General features: G+C 43.5%; 2 protein-coding genes across 3 annotated transcripts; both read right to left on the bottom strand.

Annotated features, from left to right (window-relative positions):
- Nucleotides 1-661: 661 nt before the first annotated feature.
- Nucleotides 662-5,638, bottom strand: LOC132257726 (uncharacterized). The gene is made up of 3 exons (XM_059754751.1): nt 4,375-5,638; nt 2,759-3,261; nt 662-835 (listed from the first exon to the last, which is right to left on the bottom strand). The coding sequence occupies exons 1-3, from the start codon at nt 5,636-5,638 to the stop codon at nt 662-664; spliced, it is 1,941 nt and encodes a 646-aa protein (XP_059610734.1).
- Nucleotides 5,639-5,943: 305 nt separating this feature from the next.
- On the bottom strand, nt 5,944-19,111 carry LOC132259965 (interferon regulatory factor 2-binding protein 2). 2 transcript variants are annotated; one of them, XM_059757840.1, is made up of 4 exons: nt 17,847-19,111; nt 11,177-11,389; nt 10,511-10,911; nt 5,944-10,443 (listed from the first exon to the last, which is right to left on the bottom strand). In XM_059757840.1, exons 1-4 carry the CDS (start codon nt 18,481-18,483, stop codon nt 10,303-10,305), a joined length of 1,392 nt encoding a protein of 463 aa, XP_059613823.1. In that variant the 5' UTR covers nt 18,484-19,111; the 3' UTR covers nt 5,944-10,302. The 2 variants fall into 2 exon arrangements, with proteins under 2 accessions (XP_059613823.1, XP_059613831.1); XM_059757848.1 differs by lacking the exon at nt 11,177-11,389.
- Nucleotides 19,112-19,322: the final 211 nt, after the last annotated feature.

Here is a 19,322-nt window from a genome sequence, read left to right as displayed (position 1 = left end):
GTTGATTGAATAATATATAAGATAGCTGAGAATGCTTGTTTTTCATAGAGTTTTCATTTCAGCAGAGCTAAAGCGTCTCCCGGGGAATTTTCATCATCATTCACTTGCCACCGTCTCGACCCACCTCGCAGGCATTTTCCTAGATTGACCTGGAAGCAGAGGTGGTACAATTCTCAGATGAGATAGTGTGAACACGGGAAAGGTTTTGTGACCAAATTCGCCCCTGGAACGCTCTCACCTGTGTGTTTTTCTTCATGAACGATCCCTCGAGAGTGTGTCTGTGTCCAACACACATTCTCCATCTCACTCACCGTGAGCCACTAACACTAATCGAGTTGTTGAGCAATTTCCACTGGGAAAAGTTGATCCATTTTTCCCTGGGAAAATCTCGCGAGAAATCACGATGCACGAGGCTGGAGTTGCCGCCGTGGACTCGGCGTGGGAAAGTGGGCTGATATGCTAAGATGCTGCGACTTGGGCGCCGAGGCACGGCCAGGGGAGATACGTTATGAATGAAAAATCGAAATATTGGAGCTCTCCAATGCTGTGTGGAACCTCTTCGCGCGATGTCTCTTTGGGACACTGAGCGTGTGTGAAAGGCTGATTCTGTGTACGGACACACCTGAGGAATTTGGCTATTTTTATACCTGTGCACCTCTCTTCAGCGCTCTTCCATGGAAATCCGGAGATTCTCGCAGCGCGGCACCACTGAAACAGGTAGAGCGAGTGGAGGCAAGCTGTAAAGGAGACAATTGGACCATTCGAGGGATTCCTGCGTCCTGCCCTCGCACAAAGGTCTCTTTAACTTCTTCCCAAACATCTGACTCGCCTTTCTCTGTGTGCAACACCCTTAGATGCAGGCGCAGGTCCTGGTATTTACACAGAGTTTCATGGAATGACAGTCCGTTACGATTTGAATCTCTTCTTAGAGTTTTGAAGCGCGATTTCATCTCTCTGTGTCTCTCTCCTCAAATGCTGGCGAGATGCCAGCAATTCAATCAAATCACCAACTTTCTCCACTTCAAGCTCAAAATCGTGAGGAAATACCTCGAAATTCTACCTTAAGCTCCACTGAATTCGTGCGTGTTTGGAGAAAAGCAATTCCCCGTCGTCCATGTAAGTCAATTAGACAGAGTTTGCAAGTCTCTGAGATTTTGCATTATCGATTATCTCGCTTTGACAAATTGCCAAATAGCCGTCAGATTGAATTCCAATAGCAGTGATCTGCGAGCGAGGGCGAATACGAGGAATAGTCAAATGCGCTTTCTCGTGATTATCCGATGGAATAGGCAAAAGAACCACTTTTCTCCACTTGGCGGAATGGAATGTGGCGATCGCGCCAGAGAAACACTCGGAAGTGCAATCCACTGTAACTATCATTTCCGTTCTATTGTCCACATTCATCAGGCTCCGTCCGCACCTCCAGACCAACATTTTCAACACTCACTTCACTCGCCCGTTCGCCCCCGTCGATGATTCCATCTGTGAATAGGAGAGAAATTCCACACTAATTGCTATATCTTCATAATTCTCCTCCATTCAATTAAATTTCCTGTGCGCCCCACAAAAAAGGCATTTATTCCTAACCCTCTCCCTGTAATTATCCTCGAATAAGATACCGCGGGAAAATGCCTGGCGCGGAGAATTTCCACCCCGTAATTTCTCTATTAGGAAATAACACAAACATTTTAGTGTATTCGTATCGTGTAGAATTGGGGTCACTTTTCGCATCAAAAGTGAATTTATTCATGCTCTACCTTTCTTCTTTCTCCAGCGTGCGTCTTCGCGAGATTGCTTCCACCGATTTGGCTCACGCGAGGGCAGACGAGGAGCGGAAATTTATGCATTTCAGCCCAAGAAGCTCCTTGTAATGCGAGAGAACATTAGGGAGAAATTGCATTTGAATTAAGGATCATAAATATTCCGCCAGTCAGACGTCACTTCGAGCACATGTCGACAAAAGTACTCACTGTGTGGCATGTTTTATTGCTCCAAATGTTTGGTAATAAGCAGTCCACAAATGATGCTTTGCCAAAGATTGGCGGAGTGAATTAAAAAGCATTTTACAATGATGCAAAATGAGATAAATTCGGTAAATTCCTGAATATTTTACACTCGAAAATCCCATAAATTGAATGAATTTCCAATGAAGTGTCCTGAAATGCCGCAGTAAAAAACTTTGTCAATTTTACCAACTCAATGTAATAACTTTCTACCGATGTGTATTACCGAAATGGTGACATTTTTCAAAATACACACCTCACATCCACTTACCATTGGCGCAAATACACACGGTGCATTAATATTAAATATTTTATGACGAGAGAATGAGAAAAATCACTCGAATTTTCCAGAGACGCTTGACACACACACAGCACGCGAGAATAAAAGTGGTTTTCGGAAAATATGTCACTCTCAATCATAATTTGTATGGCAAAATCCATGAAAAAGTCATGTAATTTCGCGTTGCAATGACTCATAAAAAAAGTCCTTTCGCATATTTTTAATAATATCCTCAACATTCCACCCCCGATACTCAATTCCTCGCCCGTGCATCGTGCTCTTCGGCACTCAATAGCTCTCTTTCTCTGTTCATGCACAATGGAAAGCAATTGAGGAGTTTGGGAAAATCAAAATTCGGCTCACCATCTGGATGAATACACCGCAATTTCCTTCACATCCACGCGACAAGCAAGTCTACTCTTGAATTCTGATTTATTCCTTCTATCGAATTTCACCCAAGTCCGTCGTGACTCACGCACGAGTGACTCGTAACTTCACCCTCGCTAAGAACTTCTCCTTCGGACAAGTTTGCCACCCAGTCGGACAGTGACGTCGATGTGCTGCTCGCCGACGAGGATTGCTCGTCCGAGGACACAATGGAATCGTGCACTGCTTGGAGGAAATCCTCCAAGTCCGCCTCAATCCTCTGTTCGCTCACTCCACTGGACTTTGGACGTCTCGGGACCGCCCGCAGAGGCTCAGCGACTACCTCAATGCTGCCCGTCGACTTCCGAGGAGCTCGGCTGGGCCTTTTCTCTGCACACTTCCGGTGATGACCTTTCTCCCCATGCGACAGGCGGTTCTTCCCGCACGGACAGCATGAGTAATTTATCTCAATTTGGTGATTACAGCCGTAACAAGAGCTCGTCTTGACGCCCTCAACTTTTGGCCACTTTTTCCCGCCATCAGCTTGATTTCTCCCACCAAATGTCTGTTTCTGTGGTGACAAGCCATTGTTTCTCGCCCATTTAGCTGAATCTGAAAAGGTTAGGAATTATATCTACCTCATACTTTGAACCAAGGGACAGATATTATGGTCGGAAGTGGTGTACAGCTTTAGGGAAGTGTTAGGAATTGGAAGTGGCAACATATTTGGAATATTTGCATCAGAAAAGCTTCTGTTTCAACAAATTTAGGTATTTTCTCATTTATTTTGCCGAGAAAAATCAATTTCATTAATTTTCTAGGTTATATGATTGATTTAAAGCAGTTTCTGGTTATTAAATAACCCTTAAAATAATGAAATTTGTGTCTAATCTGGGAATATTTCGCTTTATTTTGGCAGAGTTGAGCTTTTTGTGATAAAAAAGACTGTAAATTGGTTTAACTTAAGTAGTAGGAACAAACTCAAAAGTCAATCATAATCCTAAAAAATATTATTTCAGTCTAGTAGAATATCTCATTGCTTAGTTTTTTGCAGTTTGAGCTTTAAACTGGTAAAATCAACCTCATTATCTAGTAGAAACATTGAGATATTCACTCATTTCCAGATCTGAAATAATCAGTTGTATGTGTATGGTGTACATATTTAAAGCATATTATCTCCTCCTTGCTTTAAAGTTCCCTGAAGAATTTCCCTGCAAAGTCACGCCTTCGCTTCTTCTTAAACAGAGATTCTCATCGAGTTGAGAATATGTAAAGAATGATTTTTTTTTCACCTCCTCACTGTGTCACAGTCATTGTTGAGTGATTCATTAAAATCATTCCAAAAAATTGGTAAACATTCTCCATTTTGGGCAAATGAAGATCACCCATAAAATTCACCCGTAAAGTGTTGAGTATGAAAATATGCAAATTTTCATTTTTATTGAAATTCAAATAAATCATTCTTCAACGTGGCCATCTAACAACCATTTCAGTTTTACGAACCTAATCTCATTGCATAACTTTGTGTGAATTGTGCCCACAAAAACTGTCATTTCATTAAGGAGATTTGCATAAAAATTCGAGGACTGGGATTTTCGAGTGAAACCTGTTCAACTGAGTGCCATATCGCCAGATCTCTGTGCGAAAAAATCAATTTGAATTGAAAGAGTAATTATGGGTGTGCGAGCACTGAAAAAAGGAGGAAAATAAATCATTGGAACTCACGCTCGTCTTGTGGGGAAATTCCTCGCTTCTCCATGTCTTTCTCCGAAGGAATCGCGAGCTTTTCAGTGACACTCCCCCATTTGGCACTGCCTTGATCCGCGGGAAAGTCTATGGGATTATCTTCCTCAATTACTGGATAAGGTTCTCTGGGAAAATCCTCTATGGGTCTGGAAATTATCTTCGAATTCACTGTTCGCAGCATTTCCTCGAAAATCTGGCTGAGATGATCTTCTGTCTGTGGCTCTGGTGAGATGTCTAGTTCAGCTAATACAGTGGCATTGGTCTCAAGAGCTGGCGAAGAAATTACTTCAGGAACAACTTTGTCGGCTTTCTCGTGCTGTGCATCAAATTCAATATCCTCGAAAATGGGATTTTCCTCATCTGCAGCAATCTCTGAATCCCTTTTGTCCACCAGAGGGGATTCGATAAGGTCATTACTGCGCAAATTTTCACTTCCCTGTGTCGTTGAGGACGCATCTGCCAACCAATTTGAATTTTTATTGCTTGATGATGAGGTTTCGCGCTCAAATTCCACACTGTAATCGTCCTCTTGTTCCTCCTCAGCATGAGACTCTTCCAATTTCCTCGTTGGCGCCTCACATTGCTCGTCAATGTCCTCATCATCCGTTCCCGAAGCGGAAATTTCCAGGAATAGAAGATTTTCATCTGAATTTTCTATGATATCTGTTTGAGTTGCCTTTTGAACGCGTGCGACTGGTTGCACGGTGGTTTCACTGGTTTCGTCGCATTTCCCCCTGAAAATCTCTCCCCAAGATTTATTGAGGATGACTTTCCCTGTGACAATTTTCGTCTCTGTGTCCTGTTGACTCTGGCGGAGGGGAAACAATGCCTTGCTGGGCATGAAGAGCCAATTTCCCTGACGTTCTCCCATCAGACTCTTCCGCGTGGGCGGATTTGTCATTCTACGCTCAATTCTCCCTGCCGATGAGGCACTTTCCACCCTTTCCCTGCCCTCATGAACAACCCTGGCACGACATTGCGTGAATTTGGAACGTTGTCCATCTCGTGAGCACTTATTTGGCAGATGCTTGTGCCCCGATGACGCCACTGAAGCGTGCAAATGAACTCTGTGTGCACCTGGAGAACTTCTGGCTGACCTGCCGAGGGAATTGGTCACTCGTTGAATCACATTTTCCGAGCGGTTTAGCAAGTCCTTTATGGTTTTGTCTCGCACGGAAAATTCATAGCACGGACACGATGACTTTTCCTCAGTGGAGACGCCAGGTGGTCGATATCGGTTCATTTTCACCGCACTTTTTACTCCAATCGCCAAGGATTTTTCCACAAAATTATCCCCGCACTGCCTTAATGTACTTCTTCTTTCGATTTTCGACCTCGACTGAGGGTGAAATGCAGGGGGAAATGGAGTGTTTATCGAGGAGGAAAGCATTACAAGGCCATAAACTGCGGTGAAACTGTTTGCATCGTTTGCTGTGAACGTTGAGAGTTTCAAAAAATGTGAGAAACAAGCCGAGACACACGGTGAAACACGTAGCTAGGACGCATCAAAGGGTTTCTCAATGTGCACAAATAGAAAAATGAGACAAATCTAATTAAATTTTCCTTATATTTTTTCCACCTTGACTGTTTCTTCTTAATCCACGTCCGCTTTTAAAATCAATATTGTTTAGTACATCGAGTAAAATGCATTCCAAGTGTCTATTTTAACGACATTACATCTGTTTTCTCATTCTCTTACTGATCTTTCTTTGCTTATAAAGATTTTCACTTAATTTTTCACGTTACCTTAAATTGTGTATTATCTCAATTAACAAAGATATATAATAAATTAGAAAGAATCTTCTATCAATGATTGTATTCATTATTATATGAGTTTTTTTCTTCTATTATTTTTATCCATTTAAATATTCTTTTATTATTCTGCAAAATGTATTTATTGATGAATATTATTCAATTTTCTTCACTATACTCAATTTCTTCTTTTTTTTTTTAAATATTATCTTATTATAAGAATTTCTATACAAAAGATGGGTTTATAGAAGAGATTGTTTCTGTACTTATTTCTTTTCTTTTGACATTGCGTAGAAAAAGTGAACTGAGAAAAACGGGATTGATTAGGTAGAAAGAGTGAAGAAACCATTTTTCATCGCATAATTTGACTATGTACAAAAATCACTTCAATTTTCTATGTCAATGGTTTCACTGAAGTGCCTAAGCTCACATTCAGATGGTCTGCTGACGGATGAGAGATTTAGAAGGGGTTTTTGGGATGAGGGAAAAGTAGAATATTTCATTAGACGATAGTTCTACTGAATCCTACATTTACTTCCTATTATATTCTCATGATTTCATTATGGCAAATGTTGTGTTTTAAGTTTAAAAATGCCCTACGAAAGATGCTAAACAACTACAAAATAATAATAATGAAAATGAGACCATAAACAAACCATTATATTTGGAGGCGAAAAGTCACAGGAGAAACAGCTCGAGTACCAGAAAATAAGAATAAAATCACAAAAAGAAACATGTTTGAAATTTCACATTTTCTCTATTTGATGTATTTTACTTATGCTGATGTGTGTTTGTTACGTTATTTACATTCCTTTGCTTCTAATGCCTCTCACTAAATATAAATTATTTTAACTTTGTTAAAATTTTACAAATATTCAAGATTTCTTTTTCTTTTTTTTTACTCTTCTTATCATTCGGAATTATTGTTGCACCAATTTGTTTAAGATTTTCCGTTTTTGCATTTGCAAATAATCAAATTAAGAGGGTCAATGAACGGATGTCAAAAACAATCTAACAAGGTTTTGACAAAAAAAATCAAATCCACTAGAAAATCATAAATTTCCTAGCACATTCACTACAAGATGCCACGCAGACATCGTATCTTCGCTGGAGATCCCTCGCAAGCCATTCTTAAATGGTTTGCACAATGAAAATTAAAAATATATATTTGTTACTATTACTTCATCGATTAATATTTAAAATTTCCCATTCAATATTCAATGTTATTTGCTTCAATAGATTACTCATTAAATATTTCACTTCTCACTACATGATTTTATGTTCTCTTTCATCTCATTTTACTCCTTAATGATCTGATATACACAATATTTACATTCATGGCGAGTGTTGAGTTCCAATGCGCGATCAATAATTGACAATTAATTCTTTGTTTTCGTCACATACAAAATTCCAGTGAATTTGTAGCAAAATTTCTTCTTTTATTATGGGATCTTGTCAATGTTAATTCTTGCGTGTTTTTCGTCTTGTTTTTTTTTCTTTCTTTCTTTTTCATTAGGTGTTGCGAATACATGAGAATTTCATAAGAAACATGTCAATTAATCGCGCTCAGCTTAATTAATTAAGAACAAAAAATTACAATAAATGTATTTCAATATTTTCTCTCATTGATTCTTTTTTTCTCTATTTAAGTGTCAATTAGTTTCACTTTCGTTTTTTTTTAATATTATAAAGAAAAATTATGTCAATCACCTTTCCCATTTTATTTGCTATTTTGCTGCATCATAAAAACATTCATCATTTTTTTTCTTTTTTTAATTCATTCTGCGTGTGTATTTATTAATATTATTTACTTGTTTTACTATTGCAACAGAAAATGCTGAAGACGTGTATGTTGAAAGAACTGAGAAAATTCACGAAATTTTATCGCCATTTAATTTTTTTTTCATCAATTTATTATGTTCATTCTTGATTCCGTTTTTTGCTATATTTTCTTCGCCTTGGTTATATCGAAAGAGATAAATTTATTTATACTTCTTAAATTTTCCTTTTTACACATTTTCTCAAAACACTTTTCTCGTCTATTTTCACAGGAAAATTCCATGATATTGGAAATACAGAAAAAAAGAAAGGTAAACATATAAGAAGTCAAATTGCAAAATGTCCAAAATGTTTTTGTGTTTGTGTGTCTAACAAAATGTTACAAATCCTTGTTCTATCTTGCAATTTTATTTTCATATTTCGAGAAAATCTTCTGTTATTGAAAAAAATTCATCTATTCGTACCATTTTCTGTCATCTTCTAATGAATTCATTACGTTATTTATTGAATATTTCATCATTTTACTTTTAAATAACAATTACCGATTATGTTATGTACAACATTTATGACTTCTCAATGCTGATGGCGTGTCTGATTGGCGTGGAAAACTGAGATGCCCCTCGATTGGCGCACAGTCTGCACGAAAACCGGCAGAAATTGCGGCCAGGAGCGCTAAAATGCAAAGATTACTTTGTCTAAACCCTTCATCTTTTCGACATTCACTATTTTTATTTATCAAATATTCAAGTAGAATTCTCTGTCTGTTCAAATAGTCGTGCCTTTTGTACAGATATTCACGCTTATTCTTCACATTGTCGTACTAGACTTTCTGTTTTATCAATTTTCCTTGTAAACTATATTTACACAAACTTCACTTCTACTCTTGTTCCTCCATAATTTTTAAATTGTTTATTACTCCAAGATTATATCGTAAGATTACTAACCATATTAGAAAGATTTTCCATGATTTCTATGTACACGAGAAGGCGAATCGGAGGGAAATGTTGACAAAAGAATTTCACTCCAATTGCGCCTCCACAAATTGTAAAAATATTATATAATCTTCTTAATAAGAATTAAATAAATTCCTCTTTCTCATGTTAAATAGAAATATTAAACTTATAGTTACTGGGGAGAGTGTTTGACCTCTCCCTCGAATTTGTACAATTAAAAGAATTGATGGAAGTGTATTGTGGGCGGGAAAATCATGAGACTCCCCCTTCGTCAGATTTTCCAGTGGGGCTCAATCGATTGGAGAGACAACAGACGAGCGCCATAAATTACCCTCGACGCATTTCAGTCCTCAACCCTCGTTTGGGGCCTTATAATTAGGCTGTCTCACGTCAATATCACGTTCAGGGGTCGTTTGCGAGGATAATTGCGCCGTTAGAATGCAACTCGGCCCCCCTAAAAAAAACGTCACAGCACCCAAAAGACTCCTCGACACGCAAGGGGTTCGCCATAAAAGCCGCTTGTGACACGCACCGGATGCCAAAGCTGAAATCCGTGGCTAAGAGGCCACGAAGCGAGTCTTCGGGTCGGGGAAAGGATGTCAAAGTCACACTTTTTCGGACCCACTCTCCACTGCGCCACGCTCTTTCTCTCCTTCCAATTAGTTAATTGAATTACGGCAAAGAAAGAGAACTGATGTCTCCATCGAACCATTTTCCTGCCCACTTCCCCCTTAGCTTCCTGCAGACGGGAAAATCTGCTCATGTTACACAATGAAAAACTAGACAAACTATAGAGACAAATATCATAGATTTCATCAATAATTAAAAAGAACATCTCCGCCTAATCTCTCACTACAATTGAAACTCTGAAAATAGAGTTATTAAAATAAGAAAAGTGTTATCCACCTTATCAATTAGGTATATGTTTCTCTATCATAACTTTCTTCTATGTTAATGTATTTGTTTTCTCTTATCCCACTTCAAAAAGATTGTTAGCATTTTACAAGTTTCAAAAAATCGTCACTGTCGCTGTGTCTCCAAAGCGTCACTTATAATTGTGTCCTCGCACCAAAAACAACTGTGCAAGATTCTCCAAAAGAAAAAAGAAAATGTTACGTGCTGCGCCCCGGTCGTCAGCGGCGGTAAGCTCTTTCCGGCGAGAGCACAAACTTGGCTCTCTCATCAGCCAAAACACCTCTCCCCCCTGTGCAGCTGCACTGGCGCTGCCCTCCCGGAGGGATACACAAAAACAATCAGCTCATGGAGCCCAAAAGTCATTCTTGGCGGCACCGTTTTCCCGCTGCGCTCACAAGGTGAAAAGTTCGTTGGTGGCTCACTCAGTTTGCCACGGTCACAGAGGTAGCCAGATGGTGTGGGACGTCCACGGGATACTCTCGGGGGTGTCTGGAGGCGGGGGGCGTAGTTAAGTCTCCCGCTCCTTCTTCACCTTGAGCTCCTCACCAAGGATTGTGGCAATTTCGCCTTGCATAAAGGCCCAGGGTATCGTGGAATTAGCCAGGGGGCACTTCTCACCACTCGGACAGTACACTTCCGCGCCAGAGCCCTGCAAAAGACACAAATCGGCATTAATTGCGCGCCCATGAGCCTCCTACTCCCGCTCATCAACCCACCTGTCGCTTTATGCTCTCACGACTGCAGGGGAAGCAGAATTTGTGGTGATTGACAGATGGACACTGGACAAAGTGTGTGTCTTCGAGTCGCTCCTGGCACAGTGTGCACTTCAGGGTGGGATTGTTGGAGGAGTTGCTGCCCGGAGCACCGCCAGGACCGGCTGGCGTGCCCGAAGACGGCACAGCAGCACCGTTGCCATCCACCGTGGGCGGCACTCCGCTTCCCGTCACCGGATTGGCCCCGCCAACGGTTCCGGGAGCCACCGCCTGGCCCGGTCCGGGCACTCCGCTCGGCGCCGGACCGCCGTTGCCAATGCCAGAGCTGGCCTGCGCCTCTGTTGACGTCACTGTTGTGCTGGAGACATGCCTCGATCCCGACGAGCGCCGCCCAGACGTCGATCCTGCGGAGAGGCAGAGACAGAGGGGGGATCTTGTAGTCGTGCACATTTTTCCGGCGAATGGAGTGAATGAAGAGAGAGAGAAATCATTGCGATTTCCATGGACAGAGAGACACACATTTGTTAGTAACACAAGACAAGAGACTGGACAAAGTCACTCCCGAGAGACCCCAAATGGAAGCTCTTCACTTTCTCTCTGCGCCACAGAAATCCGCGTGAGGAGGATTGGCGGTGCCCCAGAGGCTGGTGGAATAGCGCACCAAAGTACCTGAACTGTTGGGCGAGTGTTGGCTTCCTCTGGAGGCGGATCTGGGTGGCGGAGGTCCTGGCGGACTTGGACCGCTCCTCGGACTTCCGGGCGGCAATGTCTCTGTAATAGACATCAGATTAGCCATCGGACTTTGCAATGGTGGTACTGGAGGTGCTGGAGGCGTTGAATCTCCCAGCGACACTTGTGGTAGTGGCATGGATGTTGGATAGACTACAAATCAAGAAAAAATTAGATTTCACTGTAATTTGTCTATTTACTCTGCACGTCGGTTCATTTGCTTGATTTTTTTTTGGAATGTGAGTGTTTTTGCAACAAAGATTAGCCATTTTCATGAAGATGCTCCACCGTGGGTCCCTTCCATACTCTCCCCAACTCGAGCAGAAATGAAATGTGTGTGTACGCGCAATTCCACTCTCAGATTCTCAGTCGTGATTCGCGATAACACATGTTATCGCTAACACACGACCAGTCTCCACAAGTCTCCAAAACAGATACAGCTGTTTCTCCATAGATAAGCGCTAGTCCTCAATAACAATCAACAATGGCTCATTCATTTCTGCCACGACGAGAGTTTGCAAGGAGTGACGACAGCAAAAATATACATGACGGTGAGTGTAGGCGTGTGAATGAGATAAAAGTATAAATGAAAGAAACTGAACGTGAACAACAACGAAACACACTGACAACAGCGACTACTCTTGGGGGATGAAAGTGATAAAACGCCAGGGTTGGAAAGTGCCACTCTCTTACGTAGTTTCCTATATTTAATGCTTCGCCGATAGCACACAATTTGCACACAAACGACATGGTGCGCCTTGTTCACTTATTTGTGCCATCTTATCGCACTCTCTGATAAGCGTGCTAAAAATTCATCAACACATTTTATCAATTGAAACGGAACACAAACCCCAGAGATATGACCATTAATTTTCCTCTACTTTGACAAATTCCCTCTTTCTCCACACTTTGGCACGACGCCAAATTCATTTCCACCAAATTTACAGTTACACCTAAGCGTCCACGTGAATTTTCGCAATTGTCCTGCAACAATGTGCACACGAGAAGCTCCCAGAAGCACCATCTGTGTGCAAACGACTGAGCGAAGTCATGGAAAATTGAAAAGAATACAATGAATTCACTTCGCAGCAAATGAGAATTCATCAAATTTACTGTGTGGCGTTTGTTTTTTCTTACTTATTTGTCCACCACCCTCAATTCATTTGAGTGCCTTATCTTGGTGGCCGCCATATTTATCGTCTTGTCGTCCATTTATAGCTTTGAAAACACACACGACATCAGACATAACCTCAGTTTTTTCCATTCAAATATTCTTTCTTTCATGCTGACGACTGTGATTTTTTTTCTGTATACCAATAATCTCACCCGTTAACCCGTACATTCTCTCACTTAATCATCCATATTTTGAACAACATGCAAAAAACAATCATCGAGAAGTTCTTTATTCATATCAGAAAGGCGATATCTTGCTGTGAATAGTCATTTTTTTGCCCGTAAATCAACCAATTCATCGGAATATCAATGATATTGAATGGGTTAGTTGATTCCTCCCTGGCTTCTCTGCAAACATTTACACACTGACGTCGTTTATCGTGAATATACGTTAACTGAGAACTCGAGAGACGTCGTGCAAATGAGCGAGATGGGACGTGAGAGGCGGTGAATGTCTTAAAAAGTGAACAGACGAATGGCGGGACGTGGAAGATGAGGCAAAATGGCAAAGCATGCGCATTCCGATACACTGACGTCGATATATCGTAAATGTTTTGCCCCGCGCGTCTCGAATCAGCCAAAAGGAGCATAACCACCACAAGCCAACGACGGCAGCGACAAGTCTCTCTCAGCTTTGCGAGTGATTCATACACCATTTCATGGGATGGTGTGTAAATTTAAAGGCAAAATTGCAACATTGGCTCACTCCTTGTCTCCACCATCCCGACATTATCGACATTTCGTAGCAATTCGTCTGTTTTCCTCCACTGAAATTCCGTCACAGACACATGCTCGCGACAGTGGCTGCTTTTAAATGTTCCTTGATTAGGCATTTGAGAAATTGTTATCAGGGAAGAGGAGCCGAGGGGGCCTGAGCAGGCACCAATTTATGCGATAACCCATCCCACTTGGCAGATAACGTCCGACTCCTATTATTGGGCTCTTGTGTGGCTGCGTGAGACGCGTTTTTCGCTCCCTTTCGCCTTCTCACCACTCGTCTTATCGCCAATATTGAAGTGTGACTTTAAAAATGGCGCTCGCATATCAACATTCAATTCAATGCGAGACTAAATAATTCATAAGTTTGTGTATTTTTGTTTTATACATCGCCCTGCGCATTTTTTCCAACCTCTTCTATATCGTCACTCTCTCGCCACAGTTGAAGATCACGTTCCGAGGAATTTCTCGATGGGATTTTTGGAGGCGGGAGAGACGCAAAAAAAACATCTGCCGCCAGATATTTATTTATAAAGTATATATTAATTTACTGTAAATATTTAACATATATCACAGCGCATGGAAGACAAACATTTACCATTGTGTCATACCTTCCTGTTTAGCATTAGATAGACGACTCTTTTCTCTTCCCGCGCGGGTCATTTGATCTTCCCTTTGCAGAGCACACAGATCTCCTATCGGGAATACATGCGCGCGCGTCTCCCTCGGAATCAAACAAAAGCGTGCTCATGAGTGTATCTGACAGGAAGGACACGTCTCTAAACCCGTTTGGAGGTTCTCACAAGCAATGCCACACACAGAACGACTTCAGTCTGTTGCTCTGTCTTGTCTCTCACATGATTATTGCATACACATCTTGCACATGGGACGGCGGCAAGAGTAAAATGATGAGAAATGAAGAGAACCTTGATATCGGGCATGACGTCAGGAGACTGTTGGAGGTTTCAAAATTCACAGTTAGGTCAGGTTCGGTGGTAAAGAAATACACACCATCTCTCTCTCTCTCTTTCACCACTTCGTCTCTCTCTCTTTCTCCCGCTCGCTCGACGCTCTCTTGCAAATTAAATAGTCCGCCGAGAAAACAATAAACAAACACGAAAGCCACAAGAACTCTCTTTTCGCCTATGCAACAACGACATATTAAATAATAACATAGAGTAGGAGAAAAATTACCATATTTGGTGGAACAATTCGTCTTCAAACTTGAAACTAACAATTAGACCGAAAGACATTTGTGCTGTCTCTCTTTCTCTCTCTCTCTTTACATACATTGTTGCCTTTTTGCGTGTGTGTTGCTCGTTTTTTTCTCTATACCTTTCGAATTGATTTATTTTTGTATTTCATTTCACATGCAATGTCGGTCGAACTTCACGTCACGCCAACCTTCCTCACTCCATCCACCTCACTCTCCGCGACAAAACAGTTTTATCCAATTGTATATATCACACGTACGCGGCAATTTATATATAACATAAAATGTCATTTAAATATAAATCGCGTGTTTTACCTTCTGTGTTTTTTCTCTACTTCTTCGACTTCACCCGTCCCGCTCTGACACAAAACTTTCCCATCCATGATGGTGAATAAATAGAAGCAATTTCTTATTTCATGCCATGCCACCTAGAAAAAAGATATCAGTCGATTTTCTTCACCTGCCTTTGCGCGGCATTTTTAATTGCAACTTTATGTGTGCTCCACGTGGGAAAACACGGCAAGTTCATGGGAATGAATTACAATATGATCTTAATTAAATTTAATTGAAATCTCTTAATCTCTCTCTCTCTCTCTGGCTAAAATTATAGAGTGAGAAATCTCATCACTTTATCTAATTAACTGAGGTCTTCAGATGATGATATTACTTTGCCATCATTCCTCCCAAGACGCTCGTTCGCCCGACCATCAAACAGCACATCGATTTTGCCGGGGAGAGTGCCGTGGTGGTTGGATTTCACCCCAAGTGTGGGGCATGTTGTGTGAAAATGGGTGAAAATGATATGGCAACATCGCATATTCACCGGATGCTGTCAGTCTAGTCGAGTAATCATCGAGTGTTGCTAACGATTTCCCCTGCCCCGCAACCGCCTCGTCCACCCACACCGTCGGCCGCTCTCGTCACACATCGTGCCCCAACCCCATCCCGCCCCGCGCGATCCGACATTCATTCCCAACCTCGCACACACCAACTCAGTTGCATAACTCAGCGCTGAAGTACAACCTGACACACTACTTTCATTTGCCCAGTCGATCGTGCGCGCGTGTGTGTGCGTAGCTCGTGTTCCAATACGTCAGGTGACGTCACGCGAGCCATTTATTCGCCTTCGCACCGTTGCCAGTTTTCGCCATCAAATTGGCAGAAGCCAAACATGAGCCTCCGCCGTCTCTTGCCCAACTGTTTAACCTCCGTCTCTCTCTCTCTTCTTCGTCTTTTCCTCATGCGCGCAAAAAAGGCACACACTGTGGTGGCGTACTTCCATCATCATTCTCTCTCTCGTACGTCCATCTCGTGTGCGGAGTGGGAATGGCGAGAGACTAGGTGGACAGACCGGTTTGAGAACCACTATATAGATATGGCCATGCATAAATTGTGTGCTGTAATAAAGAGCCCGTTGGTGGATCTCTTGCGCTTCGCTGAGTAGCTGGACTAACTGGCTCACTTCACACACTCTTACATACTGTATATTCTTGCCCGTGCACATGAGCAACTCCGCTGTTCTCCATCCGTGCCATTATTTTGTTACGAGAAAACCCGTCAAGCCGCTCAAGTGAAAACACACCAGCGCCATCAATTTCTGTGCGCACCTCAAATCTCACCACAAAAGACACCCGAGGATCCACACACAGAGAGAAAGGAAGCCAGCGCGACCGACAAAAGAATGGCAACTGCGTGCAAATTGCATTTGATTTAGGTGACAAGTGTATGATAACGGGAAGGACCACAAAACGAAAAATGAGAACGATGCACCGTTACGAGGCAGGAGTGCGAAGGGGTGCGCACACATGTCTGGCAACACTAGCAGGAAAAGGAGGAGGACAACCTTGCGTTGCCCTCCCAAACATTATAGCGTCCGGTTGAGAACGGAATCTTAAGGTGCACACACACCTATCGCACATCCCATCACCCTCTCTGTGCAGTTTCAACGGACAAGAAGTGAGCGCCAATATAACAGCAACGCGAAAGTGGGTTGAGCGTGAAATGTTGCCCGATGGTTGCCTTTCCAGCTCTTTTTACTGCTCCTCTCTCACTCCACCGTATTTATTTACTTCCTCTTGCCATCTTTTGAGCACAGACCCACCAAAGAACCCAGGCGAGCGATGCCAACCATCGTGCCGAGGTGATATGGAAGGGGGAGAGAGAAAAAATCAAACTCATGTTCCCAGAGGCGGAAAGAACCGTTACACATCGATCGAGGTTACCACGGGATTCTTATGCTATCTCTTGCAATAGCGGCTCTTGTCCCTCTCGCCAAGCTCGAACCGAAAAGAAATGAATCTCACACTTAATGGGTGGACGGATTCACTGTTACGAGGAATCTGCACAATATCAGAGCGCGCACCCATTGACAATTGCGATCGCACCATCTGGAGTAATATTACTCAACGGAGAAGCACATCTCCTCCTCAGCGGGCCAACTGAGTCAGTTTGAAGGTCACTTGCGTGAGCGAGACAAAAATTATGAGGTATATATGGAAAAGAAATGCGTCAAATGTCTATTTTGGGTTCACTTTCGAATACGAAGGGAGTCACAGAGCCACGAAAATTGTGCCTTTTGTCGCACTCTCGGGTCTTGAGAGGCGACAGCAAATGCCAGATGGGCTTCACATGCAAAGAAGGGGTACACAGGGAGCTTAGATACAGGAGAGGTCCCTCCGCAGATGATACAGAAATATCAGAAGGAAGGACAGACGGAAAAAAGTGTAGATGAGGACACAGACACACAACACAAAGGGGGTTGGTCACTTACCGAAAAAAACTGAAACGAAAAAATTGTGTCATATTAGAAAAGTCTTTGTGTCTTTCATCACTAGACAACGAAATAGAGTAAGAGAGAGAGAAACGTTAAGGATAAGTGAAACATGTTAGAGAAACACACAAGATATCTTATATAGAGAAGGCATCGATTTTCTGCACATATGAAATTACTTCGCTTGTTAAAGGTACTTCGCAGATGGTGGCTCAGTACGTCTCTCGAATAGCTTTAATCCCATGTCTCCAATGAGCATCCGTGCCGAATCGCTTGACGATTAAATAGCGCACAAGTTGAGAAACAAATTAGGAAAATACGAGATTTTGCCGATTTCGAACGTCAATTCGTGGTGGTCAATTTTGCGATAAAAAAAACAAAGAGACAAGAAGAGAGAAAGTGAAGTCTTCACGTCGAGGTCGCAAGACAAAAATTCTTCGAGTTCTGACTCTGGCGACGGGATGATTTAACTGACGTCGATGACGATGACAAAACAAACATTCACCCGCGGTTTAGTGAAAACATAAAAAGCCATTGGACACTTTTAAAATACAGCACTCTGAGCGAGCCCTGGTGCTTCTTCAGTTCTTCCCTCTGGGTTAAACATGCCAATATTCATGAGGATTTGTAGCAAGTATGGTAATGATGTGATTTAACATCCAAGAATGGAAGAACCGACAGGGTGCATATGATAAAGGCCAGAATGATGAAGCAAAGCTCGAGGAATTGCAACTCACCTCCGGGCTTGAAAGTGGCTGTGTCGAAGGACGGGGCGCGCACGGGGTGCTTGTCCTTGAAGCTGGGCTGCCTGTCGGGCACGAAGGGCGCCGCCGGCAGCGACTCGCCGCGCGTCAGCGGCGGCCTGGCCGACGGCACGTCGTCAGGGCTGCGCTTCACGCTGACGCTGGGAACGCCGTCGGCGTGCTCGTCGTCGTCCGGCGGCGGACGCTTGAGGTTCACTGACAGCGCCGGCGGGGCGGCCGCGGCCCGGTTTGACATGGGCAGATGGTGCGGCGGCATGTGCGACGAGATGCGCACCGGCCGCACCGTGGCCTCGTGAGGCTCCAGTTTTGTCGTGTAGTCCATGAGCCCCGGCGCCGCGGCGGCGGGGCGCTGCAGCGCGTAAGTGTGATGATGCGAGGCCGGGACGCCCCTGTGGGCCGCCGCCACCTCGCCGTTCTCGTGGGCCCTCTTGCCGGCCGAGTGGGCGCGCTTCATTTGGCGCGCCGTGTCGAGCACCAACTCAATCCGGTCGGCGCCTTCGTAGTTGACACAGCCGCGGCACACGGCCTCACTGAAGTCATGGATCATGGCCCACGGCATCCGGGGCAGATCGCACAAGTAGCAGTGCTGGCGCTTCGTCTGGACTGACATCCTGGCAGCCTGTGATCCTCGCAACTCTAAATCCACTTTGCTGAAATCCGTTCCAACTGCTTATCTTCCACCGCTAGCGGCGCACAGGGCACACAATTATGCCAGAAATTGTTCGTGAATGCCACGGAAATACACTATCAATCCACTAATTGGGAATTCCATCAAGTCTCTCTGGCTGTCTCGTCCCCGGCCGCGCAATCGATCGGACTGAGGCGCGCTCGCAGTCTCAAGCCGACGGCAAGTGCTTCACCGAAATCATTCGACGCGCTAATTCCTGCCTCCACTTCGCCCACGAATTAACCACACTCCCAAAAAGTTGTCTGTTTTTCCCTGCCAACAAATTTTCCAGCTAATCTTTTCCGCTTCGAATGCTCACAACACTGAGACGACAAGATACAAGATTCTCCTAAGTTCTATTCTCTAAAATCCTGGTAGAGAATAGACAAAAAGACACCACTTCGAGTCGCTAAATCCGCCAAGAATAATGTTGTGTTTGCGTGAAAATTACTTAACACTCTTCGGACTGTGTTGAGACTTCACTACTCTTTTTTTACTGCTCCACACGAAAATTCCACAGTCGCGAATCGCGCGAGTCGATCACATTGAATGAAGCGATGCTAAAATGTTCCGAGTCAGACCTCCTTTGCAGCCGTCTCACTGAGGCACCAACACTCGCGCGCCCCCGAGCGCGCGCCAGTGTGCGTGCATGGCATCCCGTTCGCTCTGCCGCCATCGCTCGCCCCCTTTCACTCTCACTCGTGGCGAGAGCGCGGCATCTGGCACGACGACGCGTCAGAGCGAGCGGGAGGGGCGATCGCTGCCTCTCGCCTTGGCACTCT

The sequence above is a fragment of the Phlebotomus argentipes genome, unplaced genomic scaffold (assembly GCF_947086385.1).
Source record: "Phlebotomus argentipes unplaced genomic scaffold, Phlebotomus argentipes genome assembly contig_6, whole genome shotgun sequence".
Lineage (NCBI taxonomy): Eukaryota > Metazoa > Arthropoda > Insecta > Diptera > Psychodidae > Phlebotomus > Phlebotomus argentipes.
Note: the sequence above shows the minus strand (reverse complement) of the source record. Positions and strands in the feature narration are given on the sequence as shown.